This window comes from Gobio gobio, assembly GCF_949357685.1.
Source record: "Gobio gobio genome assembly, chromosome: 16".
Taxonomy (NCBI): Eukaryota; Metazoa; Chordata; class Actinopteri; order Cypriniformes; family Gobionidae; genus Gobio; species Gobio gobio.
Window position 1 is genome coordinate 4,614,378 of NC_137109.1, and position 17,654 is coordinate 4,632,031.

The 17,654-nt window shown below is 44.4% G+C and overlaps 1 protein-coding gene across 2 annotated transcripts in view; it reads right to left on the bottom strand.

Moving 5' to 3' along the window:
• LOC307139845 (E3 ubiquitin-protein ligase TRIM35-like) overlaps positions 1-17,654 on the bottom strand; it is a 48,626-nt gene that overhangs the window by 3,593 nt on the left and 27,379 nt on the right. Inside the window, exons 2-5 of one of the 2 annotated variants that reach the window (XM_079838965.1) lie at positions 13,562-13,657; positions 13,217-13,447; positions 13,084-13,106; positions 12,883-13,001 (exon numbers count right to left, since the gene is read on the bottom strand). The exons of the other annotated variant lie outside the window; for it this stretch is intronic. Coding sequence (XP_079695091.1) covers positions 12,883-13,001; positions 13,084-13,106; positions 13,217-13,447; positions 13,562-13,657 — 469 coding nt within the window. The remainder of the gene's footprint in view (positions 1-12,882; positions 13,002-13,083; positions 13,107-13,216; positions 13,448-13,561; positions 13,658-17,654) is intronic. 2 annotated transcript variants of the gene reach the window in all.

Sequence of the window (17,654 nt, forward strand, 5' to 3'; positions counted from 1 at the left end):
CCGTCTGAAGGTCTGATACTGGACGCGAATGACGCGAATAATTCGTGCGAAGTTGGACGCTTGAACATTTGGAGTTTACTCGCTTCATTCACGTGACATTCACTTCACAACAGAGCAGCTTTTCCTCAGCCAGTTCTTCTGCCGCTGCTCTGATGTCTCTGTGGCGGCTCCAGATATAATTCGTCTTGTGATGATGTAACGGCCGATTTTTGCTCTCATGGATCTATAATTTGTTCCCTGGCAAATCGTTTAGGCTGAGGGCAAAGTGAAGTTTCATTACTTTTTTATTTTTAGGCTATTTAACTTTAAGTTACCGTTGTAGCCGACTAGCGCTGACTTTGAATGTTTGACTGAATTGTTTGCTTTATTTCATGTATAGTTTATTATCAGTGTAGGGGAGTAGTTAAAGGGGTCATGAACTGGCTTTTTTAATTTTTTTATACTGTTATCTGAGGTCAACTTATGGCGTTTATGTGGTTTTTACATTCAGAAACATCATAATGAATAAGTAATAGGCTATGTAGCTCCCTCTAGTAGTCAACACGAAGCACGAGGTCTTGTTTAAAAAACAGGGTTTTATTTTTACAGCATATCATGTCCACCCGTGAGAACTGGGTGAAAAAGGAGCAAAAATAAAAGGATACTATAAATAAAATGCATGTATGTCTTGAATTCAGATTATGCCACTATAGTTACACACTTAGTTAACACAAGCTATACACAAGAAATATATCACAGAAACCGGATACAAAATAAACATACCTCGTAGGCTGCTTTCTACATAAGAGGGGCTAAACTTAAAGTCTTCTTCCTTGTCTTCTTTCTTCTTAGATAATATATGTGCAGATATGTTTATATTCTTAATATTTACTTAACTTAGAGAGCTCTTGCCATGCTATGCTTTTAGCGCTTCACTTCAGGGATTGTGTTGCTTCTAATTACGTGCGGAACACAAGATCGGCGCTAATTAGTTCCGCCTATAATCTCCTATTATTCTCAGGTAGGAATCAAAAACAGTAACAAACTTAACTAAAACATGTGAGGCAGTTACACTCCCACCAAATCACAAGTGATTTCTCAGAACAGCTTAAAGAGACAAACATACTGCATATAAATTGCATATAATGTTAATTTTAAAGTACTAACTATTTACTTATGGCTCAACTTAAGAACTGGTGGAAAGAGTAACTAGAGGATGCAGGAGTTTTCAGTCTGCTTCCAACAATGTAACTGTCTTATGGATGGGCCTCTCCAAATGAACAGGTTTAGAGATGCGCTTTCCTCTTCCATCCAGAGTTGAATCGCTGATAAGCAACTTGAGTCTTCTCACTCTTCCGTCCTTTCCTGGGTACACTTCAATAACCTTTGCTAACTTCCACTGATTTCGTGGTGTAGCATCATCTTGCAAAATAACAATATCGTTGACCTTAGCGTTTCTGCGGTCTTTGATCCACTTCTGTCTGTGTTGGAGATTGAGAAGGTATTCCTTCTTCCACCGTGTCCAAAAGTTGTTGGCTAAGAGTTGAACTCTGCGCCATCTCTTGCGGAGGTACACATCTTCCCTGACGAACCTTCCAGGAGGTGGAGAGATGATCGTAGATTTCATGGTCAGGATGTGGTTTGGTGTCAAGGGCTCTGGACCGGATGGGTCGTTCAGATAATCAGTGGTCAGAGGTCTGCTATTTACAACAGCCATGACTTCATATAGGAACGTTCGTAGTGAGGAGCAGTCAAGTTGTCTGGCTGACTGTTCTAGAATGGACATCAAGACACTTCTGATAGTGCGAATTTGTCTTTCCCAGACGCCACCCATATGACTTGAAGCCGGGGTGTTCATGATGAACTCACATCTCAGTTCTTTGAGTTCCTCTTGATCCATCTCCTTTAATACTTCAATAAACTCCCGCCTAGCGCCAACAAAGTTTGTCCCTTGATCACATCTTATTTGCCGTACTGTTCCACGAATAGCGATGAATGAACGCAGCGCGTTGATGAAGGCATCTGTGGTCAAATCATCGAGCATTTCAATGTGTACTGCTCTGGAACACATGCAGGTAAGTAACAGTCCATAACGCTTTAACTCTTTCCTTCCTTCCTTGACGTAGAATGGCCCGAAGCAGTCCATCCCACAGTAAGTAAATGGAGGGGCTGTTTCCATTCGCTCTTCCGGGAGATTTGCCATCTTTTGTTGTTCTGTGCATCTTCTGAACTTCCTGCACGTTGTACACTTGTAAATGTGGGATGACACTGCATTGCTGCATCCCAGGATCCATTTGCCATTGGATCGGAGCTCATTCATGGTCATTCCCCGTCCTTGATGGTGCACTCTCTCATGATAGTGCTTGAAGAGTAATGCCGACACGTGACTGTCTCTAGGGAGGATAGCTGGATGTTTCACATGTGGATGTAGAGCCGCGCGAGTTAAGCGGCCTCCCAGGATACCTTGGTCATCCAGGAATGGACATAACTTGTGTAATTTGTTGGCCTTGTCTTTGATTTGTGTGTTCTTATGACGCTGGATGTCCTGTATTTCTTGAGAGAGGGTTGCTTGTTGGCTCATCTTGATTATGCTGAGCTCTGCTTCTCTCCTTTCCTCTAAACTGGTGCTTTCACAGGACCTTTGCTTGAGGCCTTTCGCTTCCTTTGCACGCCGCTTGAGTCTGGCTATAGCTTTCACCATTCTTGACCAGTCAGAGAACCGTTGTAGGCGATCTAACAGTGACCTTATTTCCTTTGTCTGGGTGTCATGAGCCTGGACTTTCTTGATCTCTGGATCACTACTTGCAATCTCTCCCACCTTGACTACTCCGCTGGGTAACTCTTTCTGCCAAAGAAAGTCTGGGCCTGTGAACCAGTTAGAAGCTACAAGTAGTCCTGCTGCAAGACCTCTTGAGGCTTGATCTGCTGGATTCTCTTCAGAAGCCACATACCTCCATTGTGCAGACTCTGTACTTTGCTTGATGCGTTCCACACGGTTTGCTACGAACACATGAAATCTCCTGGCTTCATTACTGATGTATCCAAGAACAACCTTCGAATCTGTCCAGAAGAATTCTTGTAGGCCATCTATTTCCAGTTCCCTTTTGAGCATGTCACTGGTGCGGATAGCTACGACTGCTGCTGACAGCTCAAGTCTTGGTATGGTGGTAACCTTAACTGGGGCTACTCTTGACTTCCCCATTACCAAAGAGCAGTGGACTTCACCTGATGCACTGACTGCCCGGAGGTACGAACACTCGCCATACCCTGAAACGCTGGCGTCAGAGAAATGATGGAGCTCGTAACTCTGAACCCTAAAGTTTGATGGAATGTAGCATCTCTGGATCTTCACACTAGCCAAGTTTTGCAGGTCTTGGAGCCAAAACTCCCACAGGTGTCGAAGATCATCAGGTAAGACGTCATCCCAACTGAGCTTGTCACGACACATCTGCTGTAGGATCTGCTTTCCTACCAAGATGAACGGTGCCACAAATCCGAGTGGATCATATACTGAAGCAACCGTGGACAAGACTCCTCTTCGGGTAAGTGGATTTTCTTTGACTATCACTCGAAACTGGAACTCATCAGAAGCCACGCACCACTGTATGCCGAGTGCTCTTTCCACGTGTAGTTCCCCCAGGGCCATGTCCAGGTCTTGGGCGGCTTCAGCACATTCTTCCTTAGGAATTGTGGCTAGGACTTTCTTGCTGTTGGAGATGAACTTGTGTAGCCGGAGTTTGCCTGTGTTGCAGAGCTCTCTTGCCTCCTTCACTAACTGGATAGCTTGGGTTTCAGACTCTAAACTCGACAAGCCGTCATCAACATAGAAGTTCTTCTGAATGAACTTGATGGTGGCTTCATTGAAGTGTCCTTGTCCTTTGGCTGCGAGGTGCTTGAGTCCATAGTTAGCGCAGCCAGGTGATGAAGCGGCACCAAACAAGTGGACCTTCATCCGATAGATGGATGGTTTGGCTTCAAGATTTCCATTCTCCTACCACAGGAATCTTAGGTAATCCTGGTCTTCTGCTTTAACGTGGAACTGGTGGAACATGCGTTCTATGTCACACATGATTGCCACTGGACCTCTTCGAAAACGACACAGAACTCCCACCAAGGTGTTTGTCAGCTCTGGACCGGTCAGGAGATGGTCATTTAAGGATGTTTCTTGAAATCTTGCCGAGCAATCGAAGACAACACGTATCTTCCCAGGCTTTTGGGGATGATACACCCCATGATGTGGGATGTACCATGCTGAAGCTTTGTTGATGTCTTCTTCTGGGACCCTTTCTGCGTCTCCACGTGTTATGATCTCATCCATGAAGGTCTTGTAGTCTTTGTAATACTGTTTGTTTCTTTTCAGCTTCCGTTCTAAACATCTGAGACGGTGGATGGCGCATACCATGTTATCTGGTAAGTTGGGCCTTTCATTTTTGAATGGCAGCGGCATCTCATAATGACCATTGTCCTTGCGTCTGATGCCTCTTTCCATCTTTGACAGGAATCGGAGATCCTCTTGAGAGATGTGCCTGTCCTCCAAAGACCTTTCGACAAAGTCAGATTCCAGCACTTTGATGATGTCTGTGGGTGAGACTACCTCCTTGACCTGAGTTCTACAGACATAGTGCACTTCGCTTGTGAGGTTTAAAGGGGACTGGAGGCCAGGAATCACTTGTTTCACGATAACCTGATGACTTACTCCAATTTCATCTCCATAGTCGAGACATGGGTTGCCATAGCCGACTACACTCCAGCCCAGGTCTGTTCTCTGTGCAAAGGGCTGATTTTCTTTACCAGACACCACTTGCCTTGGGACAAGCGCTTGAGGACAGTTGTAGCCGATTAGCAGGCCCACATCACAGCTTTGCTGAGGAGCAATCTCATCTGCAATATGTTCAAGGTGTGGCCATGCCTTTGCAGTCTCTGGTGTGGGAATATGATCTCTGTTTGCAGGGATGAATTCTCTCGAGTAGGCCACTGGCAGAGGAATTATCTTGTCTGAGTAGAATCCTCTCACTTGCAGTCCAGTCAGTTTCCGGCAGGACACGACTGTGTTTCTTGAAGCCATTGTGGAGAGCTTAAGCTGAACTGGTTCATTCCTTGTGTGGAGAGCCTTTGCCGTTTCTTCCAGGATGAATGTCGTGTCGCTCTGTGTATCGAGGAGTGCATATACAAGAACTTCACGATCTGGCTCACTTGTGACTGACAACCACACTGGAATGATTGTTGATGTATGAGTGTCTTTAACATTCTGTATAACTCTGTTGGATGTTGCCTCACGTGACGATCTTGCTGCTTTATCTTGTGGCCGATCCATTTTCCTTTCCCTTGACTTGTCACGGTCCCCTGCTCCACTAGGCCACGTTGACATCCTTTCTTCCTTTGTGCGAATATCATGGAGGCAAGATGGATGTCTCCTTTCACACATATCGCAGATGTTTCTGTTTTCACAGTCCTTTGAGCAATGGCCAAACTTCAGACAGCCGAAACACAATTTCTTCTCTTGAACAAACTTGACTCGCTCTGAAATCATCTCATCCATAAATTTGCGACACTTGTGTAAACTATGACCTGCCTTTTCACAGAAGACACAGCTTGTGGTAACAGCTTTGACGTCTGAGTTAGTAGCCAATACCTTTGCTCCATGACCTCTGGTTTTTGAAACCTTGATCTTCTCACTTTCACTTGGTTTTAGAGCGTGGAGGGATGTCATTGGGTTGCAGGCAATTTTTGCTTCACGTGTGATAAACTTGACAAACTGGCTAAAGCTTGGGAACGTGTGACTTTGTTCTTCCACTTCTATCACCTTCCTATTCCATCTTAAGGTCAGCCAGTCTGAAAGTTAGAGAGTATTTTTTGGTTTTCGTGGCAGTCGTTGAGTACTTCAAGACCTCTGATCTGAAACATGGCCGCCTCACAGCTGCGAAGGAAGTCAGCGAGTTCTTGAAGCTCCACACTCCCTTTGGAGCTTATCTTGGGCCATGTATCGAGCTTATCTCTGAAGGCCTTGGCAATAAGGAATGGATTGCCATATCTCTCTTCTAGGATGGTCCATGCTGCACAATAGGCTGACTCTGTGCCAAGCAGGAAGTAGCTTTCAATGGCCCTTTTTGCTGGTCCACCCACATACTTTCGCAGATAGTATATTTTTTCTTCAGCTGGTATGTTTTTCCTGTCAATAAGTGTCTGAAAGGAGACTTTCCAGTCATTGAATCTGAGTGGGTCGCCGTTGAACATTGTTGGTTCAGGTACTGGAAGACGACTCGCATTGACTCTGCGAATGCTCTGACAAGAGCTGCAGTATTGTCTTCTTGTCTTGATTGTGTCAGAGGTAGAGGTGGGGAGCGATGCTGCGATAGGCTACTTTCATGCTTGACTTCCTCATTCTCCTTTAGAGGGACAAATTGATGGAGCAGCTCAAATATTTCTTCATCTGAGCATTCACTTCGATCATATACTTGCTGTCTCACCTTAGCAGCCTTTAGCTTCTTAATTGTCTCCAGTCTTTGTAGTTGTCTGCGCTTGGCTTCCAGCGCCCTTTGTCTTTCTGCATTTTCAGCCTCTTGTTTGGCTCGTAAATTGGCTGCTTCAGTTTCAAGTCTTTCAAGTTCTTCGATATGACGTTCTTGCTCTAGCAGTACCTTTAAAGTGGCTTCATTGGCAGCAACTTCAGCAGCAGCATCTTGTCTTGCAGAAGACTGGCTTGAGCGGGATGTTATTCTTGAGCTAGCTCGAGAATGAGCAGACGACTTGGTGCGGTGAGAGTTGACGCTTACCCTGTCTGAGGCCGCTGCTTTAATTACAGACTCTATTGTTTTCACCCTTTGTTCTTCATCCCCTCTTGTGTCTAGAAGTGTCCTTGCAGTTTGGATGATTGTTCTTGTTACTGCTTCACAGGTGTCTACTCTGCGACGTGTGTCTTGGTCGGGAATGTCAATGTGCCTTAAATCTTCATAAGCAACTTTTTGATTATCTGAGACGTTGCTAATCTTGGTGATGTGGTCATGCAGCAGGTTGTTTGAGCATTGTCCACGCAGCGTTTGTTTGGCGTCTTTAGTGATAGCCTTCCACCTCTCGTAGCTCACACTGAAACGGTGTGCAAATTTTCTTACTTGCTCATCATGCAGTTCTTGGCCCTTTTCCGTAAACTTGCGGACTCTTTGGCTTCTTTAAGGCTCTCGTGAGGAAGTGTGGTTATCATCTCCTGTACCTTCAGCAGCTTGTGGTTGCATGCCTGCGCAGTGCTGTTGCGCGTCTTCACCTGCACCCTCTTTGTCACTCTCAAGAAAATACTCAAACTCTGACATTTACTTAATTTACTAAGTTTGATTTAAATCTAAACTTGCCTTAGTTGAGTAATTACTTTGTTTACAATAATCTAAGTTAGGTTCAACATAGCCTAAACTCAATTGAGTAGGTATTTTAATCTGATATATGAATACTCAGCCTTTAACTACTTGCACTCTTTTGTACAAAAATTACTCTCTGCAGTTAATTTAACCTGATTATTCCAAAATAATAACTGTACTCAAAGACTAGTATAACAGTTAGATAACACTTACTTTGCAATCTATGTAGCAATGGTCTTGCCTGATAACTTGTTATAGCTATATATGGTCTTATTTAAACTTAGCTCACCACAAGTAAAATAAATAAATAAATAAATGAACTTAGTTAAACTTGTACATGTACCATATTAAGTAATAACCATTCACCTTTAAATGCCTAAATATGACCAATTCTGCCTTACTCTTAGTACTAATAGTTCTTAGTAATATTTACTGCATACTCATCAGTAAATCAACACAGTAGCAATATCAATGAACTTATATTTGAAAAGGTAAGTAAACAAAACAACATTAACTTGTTATTTGAAATGCAAATAAGTGTCTCAGTCCTTTGTGCAACACGCTCAATGTCTCTAAAGTTGCAGCTTAATTTGCGTTAGGGAACCTGATCACGTGGACACCGCGTCTTCTTATGCTGATGTGATGGCTGGAATGACGGCGCGCGCTGCAATGTGGAGATGTCTCGGCCCATCCACGATTCGCGCTCTCTGATGCCGTCGAGTTCTCACTGTAGCTCCCTCTAGTAGTCAACACGAAGCACGAGGTCTTGTTTAAAAAACAGGGTTTTATTTTTACAGCATATCATGTCCACCCGTGAGAACTGGGTGAAAAAGGAGCAAAAATAAAAGGATACTATAAATAAAATGCATGTATGTCTTGAATTCAGATTATGCCACTATAGTTACACACTTAGTTAACACAAGCTATACACATGAAATATATCACAGAAACCGGATACAAAATAAACATACCTCGTAGGCTGCTTTCTACATAAGAGGGGCTAAACTTAAAGTCTTCTTCCTTGTCTTCTTTCTTCTTAGATAATATACGTGCAGATATGTTTATATTCTTAATATTTACTTAACTTAGAGAGCTCTTGCCATGCTATGCTTTTAGTGCTTCACTTCAGGGATTGTGTTGCTTCTAATTACGTGCGGAACACAAGATCGGCGCTAATTAGTTCCGCCTATAATCTCCTATTATGCTCAGGTAGGAATCAAAAACAGTAACAAACTTAACTAAAACATGTGAGGCAGTTACAGGCTATTTTCTTCCTTGGTTTTGAGGCTCTCTGAGAAACACTAGGATTTGATGGGCGTGTCGAACTGAAGACTTGGAAGTAAACGCCCACGACTAGGATTGGATAATATTTGCATATTTAATGAGCTTCAGCTACCGTCTGTTCCAGGAATCGTCTAGGGGAAATGCTCACAGAACTCGCAAAATATCAAACAAACACTAAATCTCTCACACACACACACACACACACACATTTGTTTTTGTGAGATGTGGGGACATTCCATAGGCGTAATGGTTTTTATACCGTACAAACCGTATTTTCTATCCCCTTACACTGCCCCTGCCCCTAAACCTACCGATCACACACACACACACACACTGCCCCTGCCCCTAAACCTACCCATCACACACACACACACACACACACACACACTGCCCCTGCCCCTAAACCTACCCATCACACACACACACACACACACACACACACACACACACACACACACACACACACACACACACACACACACACACACACACACACACCCACACACACACTGCCCCTGCCCCTAAACCAACCCATCACACACACACACACACACTGCCCCTGCCCCTAAACCTACCCATCACACACACACAAACACTGCCCCTGCCCCTGCCCCTAAACCTACCCATCACACACACACACACACACACACACACACACACACACACACACACACACACACACACACTGCCCCTGCCCCTAAACCTACACATCACACACACACACACACACACACACACACACACACACACACACACACACACACACACACACACACACACACACACACTGCCCCTGCCCCTAAACCTACCCATCACACACACACACACACACACACACACACTGCCCCTAAACCTACCCCTCACAGGAGACTGTGCAGTTTACTTTCTGTGAAAAAAAACTTGTTCTGTGTGATTTATAAGCATTTTGAAAAGTGAGGACATGGGGAACGTCCTCATATTTCACCCTCTTTTTGTAATACCTGTCATACCCATGTCATTATACACATTTTTGTCCTGATATTTCACAAAAACATGCCCACTCTCACGTGGGGAGACACACACACACACACACACACACACACACACACACACACACACACACACACTCAGGCGGAGACACACACTCGCACGGAGACACACACACATACATACACACACACACACACACTCGGGCGGAGACACACACTCGCACGGAGACACACTCACACACACACACACACACACACACTCGGGCGGAGACACACACTCACACTCGTGTGGAGACACACACACACTCACGTGGAGACACATACACACACACTCGCGCAGAGACACACACACTCGCGCGGAGACACACAGATACACACACTTGCGCGGAGACACACACACACACACACACACTTGCGCGGAGACACACACACAGACAGACACTCGCGCGGAGACACACACACTCGCGCGGAGACACACAATGTTACAACAAGTCTCTCTACACATTATCACTACACAATCGTACACATATCAAACGATCTGTAACAATGCAATACTATCACGTATAAAAAACATGTTTTACTCACATAAGTGTGCTGCACCATTCGGATCCAATATAGAAGGCACAGCATTGTGTTTCAATCTCAATATGTCTGCAAATCCCCACGTGAGCTGGAACTTCATTAAAAATAAAGTTCAACCTCATAATCCTAATATTAGGATCCGAGGGAAGCTTATGCAGCGACTGTGTTCTTCCACAACCAGGAATAGCGCAATATCGTGATATCCTCTGCATGTTTATTGCTGCTGGTTAGCACAATCCGACCAGCTCCATGAGTCGGTGGGCGGGGCTACTGAATTACACCTGCTTATTATTCTGTAGAGGCGGTGTTTCGTCGTGCGATGACGTAAAGGTGAAGCACAAGATCGTTTTCAGGGTCTGGTGTCTATAAAAGCTTTTCTTTGACTAACAAGAAAGTTTTCAGCTCTGAAACTTACAGGATATTCTTATATTTGCCATGACCTCTTATATATCAAAAGCTCAAGGGAAAGTTGATTTCTCAATTCATCACCCCTTTAACTACAAGTAGCTAAGCTACTAACTTAACTAAATTTTTCAGTAGCTTGTCAGTAGCTCAGTTGCTTTTAAAACAATGTAGCTTTTCCAGTAGCTAACGGTGTAGCGCGACCAAAAGTTACATTACGTTTTGTGTTTTGACGAGCCTGCAATGCATTGAAGCAGCGCAGTGTTTTCTTCTTATTTGATCACATACTAAAATCGCACGTTACTACTATCTTTATTTCATTGCGCATCTTGCGGCTTTACGGTTCACAGAGAAGAGATCGTCTGATGATTATGTAAAGGACGTACAGGAGTGGGTTGATAACTTCACACAAATCGACTAGTAAAGGTCACACTTGATTTATACAAACAAAAGATTAAAACGCTGTCTGCGTCGAAGACTTCAAGCACATACAGGTGAATAATAGCCTTTTTAAATTGATTATCCTGCTATATATATATATATATATATATATATATATATATATATATATATATATATATATATATATATATATATATATATATATATATATGCATTTTTGTCTACTCCTGTGTGTCAAAGTTGCTTATATTTTGTTCTTGCATTGATGGGAAATGACATTTGAGTATTGTATATTTGGATAGTTTACAAAATAAAACTTTACTCTTATCATAATTGTATTGCATTGTGTTGTTTTAAACCCCAAACATTTAACTTAAAACATTCTTCATTAACGATTATTCAGTTATTTGTAAATATGCATTTAATTGTAAAAAAAAATAAAATAAATAAAAGTAGTTTCGATGTAGCTAGCTACATTTTGGTAGTAACTTGTAGTGTATCTAACTACTTTTTCAGAAGGGTAGCTTGGCTGTAGTTGAACTACTTTCATGTTTAAGTAGCTTGTAGCTTGTCAAACTACTGTTTCAGAGTAGCTTCCCCAACACTGCTTATTATACCTTTTACTTCTACTTTTGTATTATTGATCATACATTGCATTTAACGAAAAGAGACTGGGTTGTGTTTCATGTAATTTCATGTTATCACAGTGATAATTATATTGTCTGAACCAGATATTAAAGGATTAGTTCACTTTTAAATAAACTTTTGTTGATTATTTACTCACCCCCATGTCATCCAAGATTTCCATGTCTTTCTTTCTGCAGTCGAAAAGAAATTAAGGTTTTGGATGAAAACATTCCAGGGGTTTCCTCCATATAATGGACTTCAATGGGCTCCAAACGGTCCAAATACGAGCGTGGTCATAGAAGTATACGTAGATGCCTCATTAGCACCTGCACAGATCAGTAGAATGAGGCATCTACTATCGATATATCTATGACTACGATCGTATTTGACCTCACTTAGCGGAAGTAATGGCGGAGCTCAGAGATGATCACGTTTGTCTGATAAGAGGTAAAATAATAGCATAAATACTGCTGGGTTTCTCACAGAAAGTGATGGTTTCGCTAGATAAGACCCTCATTCATCATCTGGTGTCGTTTAAAGCCCTTTGAAGCTGCACTGAAACTGTCATTTGGACCTTGGACCGTTTGGAGCCCATTGAAGTCCATTATATGGAGAAAACCCCTGGAATGTTTTCATCCAAAAGCTTAATTTCTTTTCGACTGCAGAAAGAAAGACATGGACATCTTGGATGACATGGGGGTGAGGAAATTATCAGCAAAAGTTTATTTAAAAGTGAACTAATCCTTTAATATACAGATTTGCTCCTCATTGTTGTCACTACTAGAGCAAGCTCCTGATTGGCTAACGTGGCGCGAATATCCACCAAAGTTCAGAATGACACGAATCACGCGTCAAATGCTCAATTCGCGCTGCCTCATTCGTGCGAATCACACAGCAGAATGTCTATTCGTGTCTTTGCATTGACTTAACATGTAAATCACTCGCGCAAATCGCGTCATTCACGTCCGGTGTGAACACACCATTAGAGTCCGAAATTTAGAGTAAGAAAAATAATAATAATAATATTAAGTTTAATAGGATTTCAGTAAGTTGGCTCTTCCAGGCCAACTTAATAAACACTATTGTATCCTAATACATAAGCAGAGACCATGAGGAACAGACTTCTGTAGTCATTATGAGTTCACTGTATGATCTGATGATCTTCTGAAATACAGTTCAGATTCACTCACAAATTCAAGAGATTATTAAATATATTTCTCTCAGATGTTAATGTTGTGTGTGTTTCTATCAGAAGGATGTTTTGCGCTGGTGTCAGATCTGCTGAGACTCACTGTGTTGGACAGTTTCCAGCATCTTCTTCCAGACTCTGAACGGCAGGTTACCCAGGTAACGGGACACATCAATCAAAGCTCCAGAACTCATCCGTGGATCCGGCTGTGAGATCTGGACTCTGGAGGAACATTCAGGAGTCAGAACTGCAGTGAATTTGAGTTCAGATCCACTGAGAGAAGAGATACGAGCAGCTCACTCACCTTTCCATTGAGACGCTAAAGTTCTGGAAAATATAGAGTTTGAAAACATGTTAATATCTTATCAAACACTCTCATTGTCAGTGAGTCTCAAGTTGTTTTCTGCTCAAAGAATGAAGCCAGATTGATTGGTCACCTTTAGAAACGAGACGTCATTGGCTTTCATCATCTCCTCCATGTCTCTGATTGTGTGTGAAAGAGCTGAGATGTGTGTGTTCATCTCCTCCAGCTTCTCCTTCATCATCTGCTTCTTCTGCTCCTCTTCCTCCCTCAGTGCAGTGATTGTAGCTTCTTCTTTGTCTCTGAGAAACTGATGAAGCTTCTCAAACTCTTCTTTAATCTGACGCTCTGTGTGCTCAGCTTGAGACTGAAATCACATCACATTCACTTCAGTCAGCTCTGTGTGAACACACACTCCACTAATGTCAATAATAAACTGTGTGTGTGAATGTTGAGTGTTTAACTCTTTACACATCCTCACCTCGATGTGTTGGATTGTTTTATCATACTTTGCTTTCATTTCTTCTCCATGTTTGAGCTTGTTTTGTAAGGACGTCAGCGCTGTATTAAATTCCTCCTACAGGTTAAGATGAAAATCTGTGAAATTTATGAAGCTATAAGAGATTTAAACATTTGAAATAAAATGCTGCGTCTGTCACAAGGAGTCTCGGAGCCAAATGCAAGTTAACAATGTTTATTTATAAGGAGGTAAGAGAGGGTCAGATGAAGCACAAAAGTCACAGTCCACTGAACAGAGACCACACGCGGTGTTCCACGAGGTAATCCACTCTGGTCGGTGACCGGGAAGAAATCCTCACACGGCAGATGACTGACGAAAATCTCTGAACACTGGACAGAAGGGAAAACAACTCCCGACAGAAAGGGAAGCTCACCGGAACCTGGACGATACTGGATCTCGCCTAAAAACAAAGCGCACCAGTAATACCAGGAAAACAGAACATAGTTCACTCGAGGTCAAGTTCACGATATCCACAGGCGTGTGAACTCTGGGCTAAGACGAGCCTCCAGATGCCTGCGACCGAACCTGAGGAACTGGAGAGGAACAGCAAGATGAACCGACTGGACTAGGACAGCATGACTGAGACCAACCAAGACAATGAGCAAGCGACGAGAGACAGGACAGAGTGCTATAAAAAGAGAACAGCTGATGAGACACGACAGGTGAACAATTACTGAAACGAGCGGGAGGAGCCAGTGAACCCGTGAGGAACCACCACCAACAGGTAAGACAACATACACACACACATGATCACCCAGGAGTCCTGACAGTATCCCCCCCCCATGACCGGCACCGGACGGGCATGGAGGAGACTCACCCTGTCGCCGACGGAGATCCTCGATCAGACCAGGGTCCAGTATATCCCGGGCCGGAACCCAGGACCTCTCCTCCGGACCGTAACCCTCCCAGTCCACTAAATACTGAAAACCTCTGCCCCTGCGACGAGAATCTAGTAATCTCCTAACAGTATAGGCAGGAGCACCATCCACTAGACGAGGGGCGGGGGGTTTAGGGGCAGAGACAGGGGGATTGTTCCGGGCAAAAATCACAGGTTTAACCCTGGATACATGAAAAACTGGGTGAACCCGACCAAGAATAGGAGGTAACTTAAGCTTGACCGCTACCGGATTAATGACCTTAGATATACTGTATGGCCCAATGAAACGAGGAGCCAGCTTACGAGAAGGCTCACGGAGAGGCAGATCCTTGGTGGAAAGCCATACCTTTTGTCCACACACATAACGGGGTGGAGGTCGCCGGTGACGGTCAGCCGCAGCTTTGGTTCGTCTGGAGCTTTGTAATAAGAGTGATTTAGCTTTCCTCCAAGTGCGTCTGCACCTGCGTACGAAAGCTAAAGCAGACGGAACCGCTGCGTCGGGCTCCTGTGATGGGAAAAGGGGAGGTTGATATCCGACAGATAATTCGAATGGAGACAAATTAGTGGATGCGACGGGAAGAGAATTATGAGAATACTCGACCCAAGGAAGCTGTTGGCACCAAGAATTCGGATATTTAGACGACAGACAGCGAAGCGTTCGACCGAGATCCTGATTAGCCCGTTCGCATTGCCCATTGGTCTGCGGATGATAACCAGAAGACAAGCTGGCAGTAGCGCCGATCTGTCTACAAAACTCCTGCCAAAAACGAGAGATGAACTGAGGACCCCTATCTGAAACAACATCAGTCGGAATACCGTGTAACCGAAAGACGTGATCAATCAAAACCTGAGCCATCTCCTTGGCAGAAGGAAGTTTAGGCAGGGGAATAAAATGAACCGCTTTAGAAAAACGATCCACCACAGTCAATACGACAGTGTTACCATTCGACGCCGGTAAGCCGGTGACAAAATCAAGGGCTATATGAGACCAGGGGCGGGAGGGGACGGGCAAAGATTTAAGCAGACCAGCGGGAGGTTGATTAGATGCTTTATTACAAGCACAGACTGAACAGGCTAATACGAACTGTCTGACTTCCGAAGTCATAGAAGACCACCAAAAACGTTGACGGATGGCAGCCAACGTTCTCCGAATTCCTGGATGGCCGACAAACTTGGATTCGTGACCCCACCGGATGACATCGGAACGCAAGCGCTCAGGAACCCATAGACGACCCGCCGGACACCCCTCTGGAACTTCCCCCTCTCGGCCGGCCTCTCTCACCCGCTGTTCGATTCCCCACACGAGGGCACCGACCACCCTTCCCTCCGGGAGAATAGTTTCGGTCCGCTCCGACCCGGAACCCTCGAACAGACGGGAGAGAGCGTCGGGTTTAGTGTTTTTAGACCCCGGCCGGTACGAGAGGGTAAAGTTAAAACGCTCGAAGAAAAGTGCCCAGCGAGCCTGTCTAGATGTTAATCTTCTGGCTGAACGGATATATTCCAGATTCTTATGATCCGTCCAGACCAGAAAGGGTTCCGAGGTTCCCTCCAACCAGTGGCTAATACGAGCGTTACCATTCGAGCGTTACTCACTCACCCAGAGCGAGTCTAACCGCCAGCAGCTCCCGATTACCTATGTCGTAATTCCGCTCCGCTGGGTTTAACCGATGAGAGAAAAAAGCGCACGGATGCACTTTCCCGTCAACAGAGGATCGCTGAGATAAAACGGCGCCAACCCCGACATCAGATGCATCCACCTCCACTATAAATTGTTTCGCCGCATCGGGAATAGAAAGAACAGGTGCAGAGATGAAACGGGACTTTAATTCATCAAAGGCCTCCTGAGCTTCAGTATTCCAACGGAAACACACTTTAGAGGAAGTAAGAGCGGTAAGAGGTTTAGCGATCTGACCAAAGTTTCTGATGAAACGCCGATAAAAGTTGGCGAAGCCCAGAAATCGCTGAAGCTCTTTACGAGTGTCGGGCACTGGCCATTCGGCGACCGCTTTAACTTTAGCGGGATCGGGACGAATCTCTCCCTCGGCTATGACAAAACCCAGAAACGAAACCGACTCCTTGTGGAACTCACACTTCTCCGCCTTAACAAAGAGCTGATTCTCTAACAGCCGTTGTAAAACCTGGCGAACATGCTGGGTGTGTATCTGCATAGAGGGAGAAAAGATGAGAATGTCATCGAGATACACAAAAGACAAACTTGTTAATCATGTTACCCAGCACTTCATTGACCATGGTTTGGAAGACAGCCGGTGCGTTACAAAGACCGAACGGAAGAACGCAGTATTCCCAGTGCCCTGATGGTGTATTAAAGGCTGTCTTCCACTCATCGCCCTCTTTGATACGTACCAAGTGATAAGCGTTGCGCAGATCTAACTTGGTAAACACGTGCGCTCCCTGAAGTAACTCGAACGCTGAAGACATTAAAGGCAAGGGGTATTTATTCTTAACAGTAATGTCATTCAGCCCTCTGTAATCAATGCACGGACGAAGGGACCCGTCTTTCTTCTTAACAAAGAAAAATCCAGCGCCAGCTGGAGACGAGGAGCGGCGAATGAGACTGGCATTAAGAGACTCATTAATGTACTTATCCATAGCCTCTCTCTCTGGTTTAGAAAGGGAAAATATGCGACCCTTAGGCGGAGAAGTGTCTGAGAGAAGTTTGATTTCACAATCATACGACCGGTGAGGAGGCAGGGAAGTAGCCCGGGCCCTACTGAACACCCGACACAGATCAGAGTACTCCGCCGGAACTCCCGAGAGATCAACATCCGGGACCTGAAAAGTAGAACACACAACAGGAGAAGGAGCAGGACCGAGACATGAAACATGACACGAAGACTTCCACGATAAAACAACACCGTTCTGCCAATCAACGTGAGGATTATGTTTGGTCAACCAATCATGCCCTAAGATGACCGGCGATTGGGAATGTTCTAATAGATAGAATTCGATCTCCTCACGATGATTGCCAGAAACAAACAAACTCACAGGGGGAGTGCGATGGGTGATAACAGCCATATGCTGTCCCTTTAAAGTCCATGCGGAGAGGGAAGACGACAGAGGAATTAAAGGAATATTCCATGATTCGGCCACACCGGCATCCAGAAAACTCGCCTCCGCACCAGAATCCAGCAACGCCTGTGAATGAAAAGACTGTTT